At 38.9% G+C, this 12,349-nt stretch overlaps 1 protein-coding gene across 4 annotated transcripts in view; it reads left to right on the forward strand.

Annotated features, from left to right (window-relative positions):
* Nucleotides 1-12,349, forward strand: part of ZFPM2 (zinc finger protein, FOG family member 2) — a 465,367-nt gene that overhangs the window by 447,672 nt on the left and 5,346 nt on the right. For 3 of the 4 annotated variants that reach the window (XM_073794662.1, XM_073794661.1, XM_073794663.1), the window contains 2 exons: nt 7,232-7,438; nt 10,674-10,898. In XM_073794662.1, the coding sequence (XP_073650763.1) occupies nt 7,232-7,438; nt 10,674-10,898 (432 nt within the window). The remainder of the gene's footprint in view (nt 1-7,231; nt 7,439-10,673; nt 10,899-12,349) is intronic. The other variant, XM_073794660.1, reaches the window with a different exon arrangement.

Consider the following 12,349-nt stretch of genomic DNA (forward strand, 5'->3'; position numbering starts at 1 on the left):
ATGTAGGTAAAGCAGTTCTCCAAGTTCACACAGTAACCAATAATCAAGTCAGCACTAGAACTAAAGTTTCTCACCCACAAGGCAAACGCTTTTTCTAGTTCATCTTTCCACTGAGGACAAATAAATTTCCAGTGATTTGGGGTGCCAGCAGTGCTTCATTATTAGCATATAATCCCTTAGACAAAGATCATTTGCTCTTGAATTACTGTGCGAAGTAATTCATTCATTCAAATGAAAATAGTTAATGTGGTCAAAGAAAGTAAACTCCATCTCAGCGGCAGCTTCATTCCTCTAAAATCTTAGTTTTCAAGTATTACTTTGTTAAAGTAACTTCGTTAGGAAAACTGAGAGAAGACCTCAACTGTTTTTTTTTAATACATCTCATATGAAAAGCACTTAATAAAAGTTATATTCCTGTCCTTAGCTATAACTAAAAACTTGTACAAATATTCTAGTGAATGTTTTTTAGTGAAAAAAAATAATACTCTCATTTTTTTCCAATTTTTATATTGTGGTGCGTATATATATATATATGTATATATATATATGTGTGTATATATATATGTGTATAACAAAATGTATTAACCATTTTTAAGTATACAGCTCAGTGGCATTAAGTACATTAACATTATTGTGCAACCATTACCACCATCCATCTCCAGAACTCTTTTCATCTTGCAAAACTGAAACTCTATACCCATTAAACAATAACTCCCCACTCCCCCCTGCCCTTAGCCCCTGGCAACCACCATCCTACTTTCTGTCTCTGTGACTTTGAATACCCTGAGTACTTCATGTAAGTGGAATCATACAGTATTTGTCTTTTTGTGACTGGTTTATTTCACTTATAATAAGGTCCTCAAAGTTCATCTATGTTGTAGCATTGTCAGAATTTCCTTTCTTTTTTTTTTTCTTTTTTTTTTCCTTTCTTTTTAAGGCTGTAAAATATTCCATTATATATATATATATACACACACACATATATATACACACACACATATATTCTATTGTGTGTGTGTATATATATATATATATATATACACATATATATATATTCCATTGTGTGTGTGTGTGTGTGTGTGTGTGTGTGTGTACACCACATTTTGCTTATCCATTCTTCTCTCAGTGGACAGCTGGGTTGCTTCCATGTTTTAGGTGTTTTTAATAATGCTGCTCTGAACATGGGTGTGCAAATATCTCTTTGAGACTCTGCTTTCAATTCTTTTGAGCATATACCCAGAAGTGGAATTGCTGGATCATAGGTAATTCTATTTTTAATTTTTTGAGGAACCATCATGCTGTTTTCCACAGTGACACTACCATGTTATCCTCTCCCCAGCAGTGCACAAGGGTTCTAACTTCTCTACATCCTTGCCAGTCCTTGTTTTCTCATGGTTTTGTTTGTTTGTTTGGGCTTTGGGGTTTGTTTTCTTTGCGTGTTTTTGGTTTGGGGGGGTTGTTTGTGTTTTGATTTGTTTGTTGGTTTTTTTTTTGATAGTGGTGCTCTCATTTTAAAGCCAAATGTAACACCCTGTGATTTGTTTCCATTGAATGTGAGGTCAGTCAGTGAAGACACCAAAAAAGCTAAATATCAACATGATTTATCATTTTCATGCACTCAGATTGCTTCTTACTCAAGATGAAGACTCCTACCTTCCATTGAATTGTAAATTAGAGTTGGCTGTGTTTACCCTAGCTCTAAAAATGGTAGGGTAAGAAATTGGTTCTCCTGTCTCCTCAGCCCCATGTAGATTGCTAGAAACCTTACCTGTTTCTAACTGGTCAAGATCGGTATTGATCCACAAACGATGCAGCCTTAATCATTTTTCCAAAATGAGTTAGCTCTCTCCAGTGAAGCACAGATACATGTGCTCATTGAATTTGTAGGTTTATGTTTTCTTTCTGGTGAGATTTCTTTTCTTCGACTTAGCAGGGCAGTGAGAAATGAGAAAAATAGCCCCAACCAGACCAAACCAAAAGGATAATGGTTCACAGTTATATAGCACTTACTATGGCAGGTGCTGTTCTGAAGCTTTCACACATATATTTGCTTATTTAATCCTCATGATAATACCGTGAGTTCAATACTACTATCACCATCCCCATTTTCAAGGCTGAGGAAACTGATAGAATGCTTAGGTGATAAGTTCAAAGTCACACAGTTAGCAAGCGGCAGAGGCAAGATTTGCATCCCAGCAGTCTGGGGCCGGTGTACTTCCTCCAGATGGGATTACATCCTCACTAGCAGCCACATTTAGAATATTTTTTTTGAATCAGTAATTGAAACTATGTTATAATACTTGGGATATCTCTCCCTATAAATGACTCCCTCAAGTTGTATGCTCTAAATTCACATCAAAAGAACTCAGCCAAGCTGTTTCCAAGAACCAATCCTTGACTTTTACGGCACCGTTCTCTTGGTTCCCCTCTAACCTTTCCAAGTATATGTTTCCTATGTCTTTAAATGATTGCATCTCCTCTGCCCACATCTTAAATGTTGAGATTCTCCAAGTTTCAATCTTTGTTCTTTCTCTTTTGATGCTGTAGTCTTCCTGCATTACCACATCCATGCAAAGAGCATCCGCAGCTATTTAGAATGTGTTGATGACTTCCAAAATATTTTTTTTTTCTCCAGCCTTATTCTCCTCCAAGGTCCAACTGCCTCCTGGTTACACCCACCAAAAAGCCTCTCAGGTACCTCAGACTCTACATTTTCAAAGCCAAATTCGGTACTCCCATGTATATACATACACATACATAAAACACACATGCACACTTGGGCTTTGGAGTTGGACAGCCAGAAGTCTAAATCATGATTCCGCCAGTGATTCTGCTATGTGTATAGCTTTGGGCACGTTAGCTAACTTCCAAGATTCAATCTCCTCAACTCTTAAATGAGGAAACTATCACTCACCTCACAGAATGATTGATAGGATTAAAATAGATGAAACACATAAACCCCTTAGCCTATCAGACCCAAAGAAATTATTCCTAATTAATACCAATTATCTGTTATTGTCCGTATAATACCACTTGGTAATATACCAGCTTTACTGCCTTGTTAATGGAACTACCGTCAGCTGGTTTTGCAAACCAGAAACCTCTGTGTCATTTTCAAGAGTTACTTTTACGCATCTCAGGAAATCACCCCAGTCCTCTGTCAGCTATGTCTCTTGAATCTGGCCCTTTTCTCCCCTACAATTTACACTTCTCACAACTGAACTGGTACAACAGCCTCCTAATAGCCCTCGAGATAACATTTCCTACCCCTTCAGTTTACTCTCCTCAAGACCCTGAGATCTACATTCTGGCGGGGGGGGGGGTGGGTGAAGCTCAGATCATTCATTCACTCAAATAAATATATATACCATTCTCTCCACCATGAGCCAGACACAACTGTTTTTATGTTACATCAAAACTCTCCCCCTGCTCTAAACTTTCTGTGGGAGGAAGCCCTGATTTGTAGTGCTTGACAGTTTCTGACAGCAAATGCTACAACTCTCACCATAGCTGATTTCAGGTTACCAACGTGACATCAACCAGCACACAGAATTCCTGACAACTGAACATTCTGCCCTGTGATCCAGAACAGGCTGGCTCTGGCACACCACTGCCCATAATCCACCTCTTTCTCCCTCAGACCCCAAGCTCCAGGTTTGCTGGCCTCCGAGGGCCAGGCAGCCTCTTCCATAATCCTGCACTCACATGCATGCTCCTGTATCTGCCGGTAACGATGTACCTGCCAGGTCCTCCCTACACATACTTCTGCTACTTTACTTCTACTCTTCTTGAGTCAATAAAAATGTCCCATTGGGTGGCTTGCCTGACTCCCCCAAGAAGTCTCAGTTACTCACCCCTCCCACATTTCTTTAGTACTAGGGGATGGGACCACCGTGTGGTGTTATAATCTGTCTGTTTATATGTGTGCTTTCAGGTTGTTTGTGAAGTTGTGCATGAAACCGTAGCACGCAGCCTGGCACACCAATCAATAGCTGATGAATGAACGACTTGAAAAACTAAATCCTAAGACAATTGACTTCTTCATCAGACCTGCACAGTACATTTTCAGTCTGATTCAGCCTTTTAAAAGGATATGCTCTGACGAAACCGTAAAATGAGATAAAATGTTAAAGATGATAAAATATGAAACATCTGAAAACAGATATGTGTTACTACTGCCAGTCTGCTTAATAATGTAGAAAAATCATTTTTGGCTTACTTTATTTTTTATTTATTTATTTTTAAAAATAAATTTATTTATTTTTAAAAATAAATTTATTTATTTTTAAAAATAAATTTATTTATTTTTAAAAATAAATTTATTTATTTTTAAAAATAAATTTATTTATTTTTAAAAATAAATTTATTTATTTTTGGCTGTGTTGGGTCTTCGTTGCTGCACGCGGGCTTTCTCTAGTTGCAGAGAGTGGGGGCTTCTCTTCATTGCGGTGCGTGGGCTTCTCATTGCAGTGGCTTCTCATTGCAGAGCACGGGCTCTAGGAGTGAGGGCTTCAGTAGTTGTGGCTCGTGGGCCCTAGAGCGCAGGCTCAGGAGTTGCAGCGCATGGGCTCAGTTGCTCCACGGCATGTGGGATCTTCCCAGACCAGGGCTCAAACCCACGTCCCCTGCACTGGGAGGCGGATTCTTAACCACTGCGCCACCACGGAAGCCCATGTTTTACTTGCTTTAATTTTCACTTAATATTTTGTGAATTTTACTTATTGATTGGATCTTTTTGGTTCAAAGTCTGAGCCCAAGTGTTCGGAGTCATCCTGCTGTTGAGCTCACTGCTGTGATAAAGATTAGCCGGGTGCTACCTTCTCTAAAATATCGATTTCTCCAGGGTACCTGAATTCAAAACTTTCCTTTTGTAAAACATAGCCAGAGCTCGATTTACCAACAATGTAAGTTGATCAAAAAATGGAAAACTATTACCAGTAATATAAGTTATTCAGTTCAACACTGAAATCCAGTGACTAAAAAACCAGGCGAGGAACTAAACCTGAACTGCAGTGCCTGCCTCTGCCCTCCCCACCTCTCTATTACACAGACTCACTTAATAAACCTTGTCCCAGAGGAAAGATAAGGTGCAAATGATTACCTTGTCTACAGCTGTAAGTAGTTTAGATCTGTATGCACATCAGAGAAGGCCGAACAGCCAAATGCAGAAGCCTTCCAGGGGGAAGAAGCGTCACCAGCAGAAATAGCACCACTTAGCGCTTTTCAATGCTCATCAGATTCCGCGATGATGCCGCTTAGCTTCTATATTTGTAAAGAAGTCATCAGTGCCAACCAAGGTGAATCTGTTTTCAACTTTGGGAAACTTGTATGCTTTCAGATGTATTAAAGTGAAAGTGAAAAATGGTTGTTTTCTAGTCTTTTAGTATATTTGTGTTTTCCTTGGAAACTTTCATATAAATTCGAGGTCTGTAATTTCAGCTTTATTTTTTCACAAACATTTACTGTCGTGGATGGTGTCTTGTCTGCTCACCTTTGAAATTTAATCAGCTGGTTTAATGAACTGTCCGAGGTTTCTAAAACGATGTCCTGAATCTTCTAGGCAACTCTGCCCTATCATATGCTGTTGTTATCTTTTCCACCAGCGTTTTACCACACGTTGTTTAAAAACTATGATCTCTTTCAGGGTGGAAAAAAATGAAGTGCGGTTGAAAAGGCAGTTATGCTGAAAGAGAAACAGAGCAATATTACTTATCAGAATGGGTACAATTTTTGCTTGCTTAATGAGTACAATATATAGCCTTGCAGTATATACACAATGAGGAAAAAAAGCTTTATAACATATCAAGTATGCCATATTACTTCAGGCATAACTGTACAGGATACATATCTAGGCCTGAGAGTGTAGATAACAAAATATAAGTGCTTTGCCTGTCTAAACATGTTAAATAAATGAGCATTCACTATCGCATTCCAATACATTAGAAGATGTACTTGCATAGTTAATTTTCTTTTTAATGCACCACACGTGATCATTTGAAGCCCCAAGCCAGAGTCTATCTTAGTGTTTGAAGAGAGGGTTCTTTTCATTTAAACAAATCTTTATTTAAATAAGCCTTTCTGAAAAGGCTCTTTGGCATATCTCTTTTTCAGGAAGTTCAATCAGGGTAAAAGGAGATAAAGAAGCTGCATTATAAGAAATATAATAAGTAAAGATCACTCGGTGCTCACCCCCCCACCCCCCCAAAATAAATGGCAGCAGACTTATAAGGAGAGGAAAGCTAACTGGAATTTCACTTTAATGTTCTAAATTTTAGGAACTTTGTTTACTTGCTTTGTAGTGTTACGTATCATTCATTCATATATCATTCCCCAGTATCTGGGGAAGAGAGAGAAAAAGAAATAACTTCTTACTTCCATGAGCTACAGAAAGAGCACGTAAAGAGTAACTTCAAAGCCTCACCTGAAATAAATTTTGTGGTTGTATCCCTACCATGCTTGTTCTTAGGCAGTATAACATGTAATAACATGGTTAATGATTAAGTCAAGCGCTGGAAGGCAAACAGTTGACAAAACTCTCTACAGATTATGTCTATACTTGGTTATTAATCTTCTGCTACTGTTGGTCACTGAACAGTTCATCTGATGCAAGGAATACAATTTTCCACATAGGCAGGTACGAAAATTAATAAAGGGAAACAGCACTAAAATGGAGTAGGGAAGTCAGAAGGGGGAGCTGGCATGTACTACTTGACTTCAGTGTAGATCCCAACAGGAAGAGATGGACTTTGCATCTCCATCAGGGAGTGACACTACTTAATACCTCTCAGCTGAAGGAAGAAAGCATTTCTCCTTGTCTGACAACAGCTCAGCCAATGAAAGAATGTAACAACTCAGCCAATGAAAAGCCACTATATTTGGAACTTTCAATTTCCTCCAATGAGCTTTTTGTTTATAATGGCCCCACCCAACCTCCCCTTCTCTATAAGAGTTTCCTCTCTTTTGTTTCACCAGACTTTCATGTGGTTGACCATAGCTGCCTGTCCTGAGTTGCAGCTCCTTGCTATTAAACTTGTGTCGCTGGTAAAGTAACTGGCAGTTTTATTGTTTTAGGTTAACAAAGGGAAGAGGAGGACAGCCGTTGTCTTGATCAAACACTCCACCCCAGTAGAAACTGATGTGAAAAACATGAGAAGGTCCTATTGACATCAATCCAATGTACAGCAGGCTAGAGCATTCTATGTCAATTCTTTTTCTTTTTTCTTCTTAATAGGGGGTCAGCTTTGGTGCACGACTACGAAGGCCATCTCTGAGGGTGAAGAGCTAATTGCCTTTGTGGTGGATTTTGACTCAAGGCTACAAGCTGCCAGTCAGATGACTCTTACAGAAGGGATGTACCCGGCGCGCCTGCTGGACTCAATTCAGCTGCTCCCTCAGCAAGCTGCCATGGCTTCTATTTTGCCTACAGCTATTGTCAATAGTAAGTGCTGAGTGCAATAGCCCAGTACAATAGCTTTGTAGTGGTGATGGGTATTTATGGGAGAGAAAAAAATAATGTCTACTGACAGGCAACCAGGGACAGACTTTTTTCTCCAGTGTTATGATTTTATTTTATATTCTCTCCAATTTTAAGTGTGTGTGTGTGTGTGTGTGTGTTCACTTCTCGTGGGAGTATAAAAGGAATAACTTAAATTCATTCATTTCAGGTTGGATTCCTGAATGTCACACAGAAAAATCTGACATTCTAAACTAAACAACATTCAAGACGATTTAGCTGTAAGAGGTCCAACAGCTTTCATTGTCGCTCCTATGGTAGAATAGTTTTGGTATTAAGAGCCATAGAGTTAAAACATAAAATAAGAAAAAGGACACAAAATCAAATTTGATTAGATACACTAATGAAGGGGAAATGTAGGCTGGATGAATCAAGACATCAGCTAATGTAAAAAAAAATAAAGAGAAGGAAAGAAAAATACGTATAATCTTAGAATACTTTATATGGAGAATTTTAAAATGTGCCCTGGCAAATATACCTTTGTGATTATAGTCTGTTAAAAGGACTATTGAACTTAGTTTGTATTTCCTTGACATAAAATCAGTGATCTAGGAGTCCCAAGATCAGAATTCTAGACTCTGCTCTGCTTTTATCTAGCTCTGTGAGAAAACGTGAGTACATCTTAAGAGGAGAATAGATTCTCAAGCCAGTGGCAAGTGAAACATTGCACTGAGTCAAAAATGTCCTTGAAAATCCCTGAGACTTTGAATGATGCAGAAGTCTAGAGACTACAATCATGTCTTATATTATATATGTATACATATATACATACATATATATTCAACAGTAATTATGTTCTTGCTGTAACAGCATCCTTTAGAATGAAGAACTTCTCAGGTGTATCTGGAATTACTCTGCATCCAACCAGTGGATTCAGTGTACACAACCCAAGCTACTATTTCTGAATTTCCTTAATGTAAATGGAGTTGTTTTGTTTACTGAATCTTTAGTTTGATTTGAATAGTGAGGAACTTGAAATAACATGGACCCAACTTGAAACTGAGGCAAAATGATTTTGTTACCACCTATTCTAGGAGTTTCTTATATTATTGTGACACTCCAGTGTGTGAATGTTAATTCTAATTATATTTGAAGGAATACTCTGTTTGCTTTCTATAGCAAGATGACTATTAATCCCAAATATATCACCATAGATGCATACAGGCTTTGTTCTCGTTCTTAAATTAGTTAATCAGTTAAAGTCATCCTGAAAAATAAACCCTTTACTATACACTGGGCCTCTGAAAAGTATAAATGTAACTAAAACTTGGGTGGGAGGGGCTAAATAATAAACAGCAGTAGTATATAATTTTGTAATTAAATTGTATTTTAAAATTCTGTATTGTACCTGCTGTCCTTACTTCTCATTGCTAGAATTTGGTCCTTACTTTTCTCCTTCTCTCCTTCAACAGGATCTCCTGAGCCAACTCCTTCACTATCATGTGTTCCAACTCACTATACATTAACAGTTTATAAATCACAAGTCCAGCTGTTTCTGGCGAGTTTCAGACCTCTCTTGCCATCTTTGCAATGTTCCTGTCTCTTTCTCACAGAAATATCTACTCCCACATATCTACTGTGACCATATGCCCCAGTGTGCCTGGATTAATCCCAGTTTACAGTGTTATCTGCCATCCCTCTGATCAGAGGCACTACAAAAGTGCCAAGTTTGCACAATACAGTGTCAGATTTAGTCACTCCATATGTGCCCCAGCCTGAATTCATCACCCATCTGTCTTCTATTCCCTGTAGAGATGAATGAAAACATCCCTTAACACAGAAATGCCAACAAGAAGTCTAGGCACCGAGGAGAAACCTTACCTTCTGCTCTAACATCTAATTGCAAAATAGTGGTCATCACTTCCAGTCAGTTCTGCTTCCTCAGTATAACTTTGCTTCTCTCTGTCCCCCTTTCATTGAGGCATTATGGAAGAGTGTTTACACCAGGGTTTTCCAATCCCAGTTCACCCAGTTGCATGATAATGGCAAGTTACTCAACCTCACATTCTTCACCTATTAATGAATGAGGGGAAAACACAGAGAGAGAAATTTTCCATGAATGAATACATGAGAAATACATATCATACATATTATAGCATGACTTAACAAATAGTACATGACTATTAGCTACAATTTAAATTCTGTCATATTTCACTTAGATTACTGCAGTTGTCTCCTACCAGTCGTAAGTCTTCCTTCCAAATTCACTACCTTCAAAACTCCACTGTTAGGATTATATCATAGCTGATTCTGTCAGTCTATTGCTTGAAATGATTCAGTCATTTCCCATAACCATTGAGATAGAAATCTAAACTTAAAAAAGCTGACAGGGCCTTTGGGAGTCTGTCCCTGACTTCTACAACCTCATCTCTCCCAGCCCCTTGCCTGAGATTACAGAATAGCCTCCCAGCCTCCACCCAGTCCCTCTCTCAAGCTCCCATAGCTGATCCCTTGATTAGGAGGACACAATCCTCTTCTCCACCTGACTAGCTTAATTTCATCCTTCACAAGGCAGCTAAGGCATGTCATCATCTTCCCTCTAAATCCTTCTCTGACTTCTTCAAGTACCTCCATCACTGTGTGTGGTCATCACGTTCTAATGTAATGAACAAACGAACCACTTGTTAACCAGCCCCAGGAGATCTAAGCTCCTTAACAACAGCTGTTTGGTCTCTCATTTTGTTTTACACCCAACTCAGCATAGATCTGGCACTAAGGAGGTACTCTGTAATTAATTTATTAAATGGACCAATGATGTCAGGAGTTGGCATCAAAGCTAACTTTAGTTCAGCCATTAGATCCGTTACCTTTTAACCAAGCAGATAAACCAATTCACATTGCTATTTATAAATGCCTATTTTTCTAAACTATAAGCACAATATAAACAATTTAGGATTAATCTCTTTTGCTTTATGTTGGGATTCTCCTAGAGTACCACTTTCTAAAGAGTCTGTGGGAAGGTAAACTGCATTAAGTGGAACATTTCTTTAAAAATAGTCCTGTACTGTGGAACAACACCCAAGACTGCACTAGCCCCTGTCTGATTGCCTAATTCATAACCTGGGAGCAGACTCTGAGAAAAACTGAACCAAATGCTGCTTTACCCATGGTTGGCTCCAAGTGGGCAGCAGCTAACATGTCCCTGTGTTTCTGCCTGCAGAGGATATATTCCCTTGCAAGTCCTGTGGCATCTGGTATCGGAGTGAGCGGAATCTGCAAGCCCATTTGATGTACTATTGCAGTGGGAGACAAAGAGAAACTGCTCCAGTGTCAGAGGAAAACGAAGACAGCACTCCTCAGATTTCCAGTATGTGCCCCTTCCCACAGTGCACCAAGAGCTTTTCAAATGCCCGAGCTCTAGAAATGCACATGAACTCACACAGTGGTGAGTGCCTCTCTTGTTTCTTCTTCTACTCCAGGAGACCCTCTTCTTTCTCTACATATATACGTGCATTCATACATCTCTATCTATCTATAAAATCAAACTTAAACTTGCTGGACCAGCTGGTTACTATCTTTTGTCCTGAACAAGTATACTCTATTCAAAGGACTTGGGTCTGAATTATTTTCTAACGACTTACAGTGCTCAGTTTACAGGCTAAATCATTCTAGTTTGTTCTCAACTAAAGTAATTATGCTGAAAAACAAGTTTCTTTTTCTTTTTTTTTTTAAGCCTGTTCTTGAGAGCAAGGTGGCAACTATTCCCATTTATTTTGGAATTGTATGCCCAATTGTTGTCAGTATCATACATAGTATTCTAATTCCTATATTTTAAAAACAACTGAAATGAATCAAATGTACAGAATTATATTAATTTTAGATATTTCTTTGAACATTCTTGGATAGGGCAAACCAAGGTTTGGGAATCATAGTTATTCAGAATATGAAACTTGTAAGTCACCTCCGGGTGACTTCCTTTGCTGTTTTTGCTTGGGTTGAATAATTAAAAATGGAAATAGGTGCTCAGTTTAAAAAAACTAACTCCAACCTCCAGTGCTCTAGTACAGTGCAAGCTTTTGTCTTTGCACCTATAAAAATAAGCTGTTTCCTTTCTACTTATTCTCTTCCCTCTCCCTACAAAGAGCTGTCTTTATGAGGTGATAAAGCAGGGGAAGCAGAAACAGGTTGGTTGTCTCACATGGTGAGTGTAAAGTCACGCGCAAAACAAAAATAGAGATAGAGGGATCTTCCCAGCTCAACAGGAAAATGAGTATTGGATTAGCCAAGGAGAAAAGGAGACAAATAAAAGAAGTCCCCTTTTATCTCTATCTCTCTGCCATATTTTCATCTTATAAATATAAAAGACAATTCTCATTTAAGTCTAGAGGGCAGAGAGGAGGAACCAAGCCTGATGTAACCATATGCCAACAAATGGGAACAAGAGTTGACCTGAGTAAGTAAAAGTATCCAGATCCTGATTCCAATTCATAGGGGAAGGGGTCCCCCCGACCAAGTAATTCTTCAGACACCCACTGAGTGTCTTGCAATGCAACTCCGCTCAATTCTGACACTATGCAGGGAGAGCATTAAATTCCCCAGATTAAGGGGTCAGTCCTACAAGAGTGACTCCCCCACCGCCACCCCAATGCAGACTTTAGTCTTTTGTGCTTCTGACCAGTGAGCTATAAATCAGAGGTCACCAAGACACCCCCTTGGTTTGACTGCTTTGCTAGAGTGTCTCCCGGAACTCAGAAAACCCATTTGTTCACCAGATACTGGTTTATTGTAAAAGGATATAACTCAGGAACAGCCAGATGGCTGAGATGCATAGGGCTAGGTTTGGGGAACGGGCAAGGTGCTTCCAAGGGCTCTCAGAGCCTGCCACTCTCCCCAGAT

This window comes from Tursiops truncatus, chromosome 17 (assembly GCF_011762595.2).
Source record: "Tursiops truncatus isolate mTurTru1 chromosome 17, mTurTru1.mat.Y, whole genome shotgun sequence".
In the NCBI taxonomy this organism is placed as follows: domain Eukaryota; kingdom Metazoa; phylum Chordata; class Mammalia; order Artiodactyla; family Delphinidae; genus Tursiops; species Tursiops truncatus.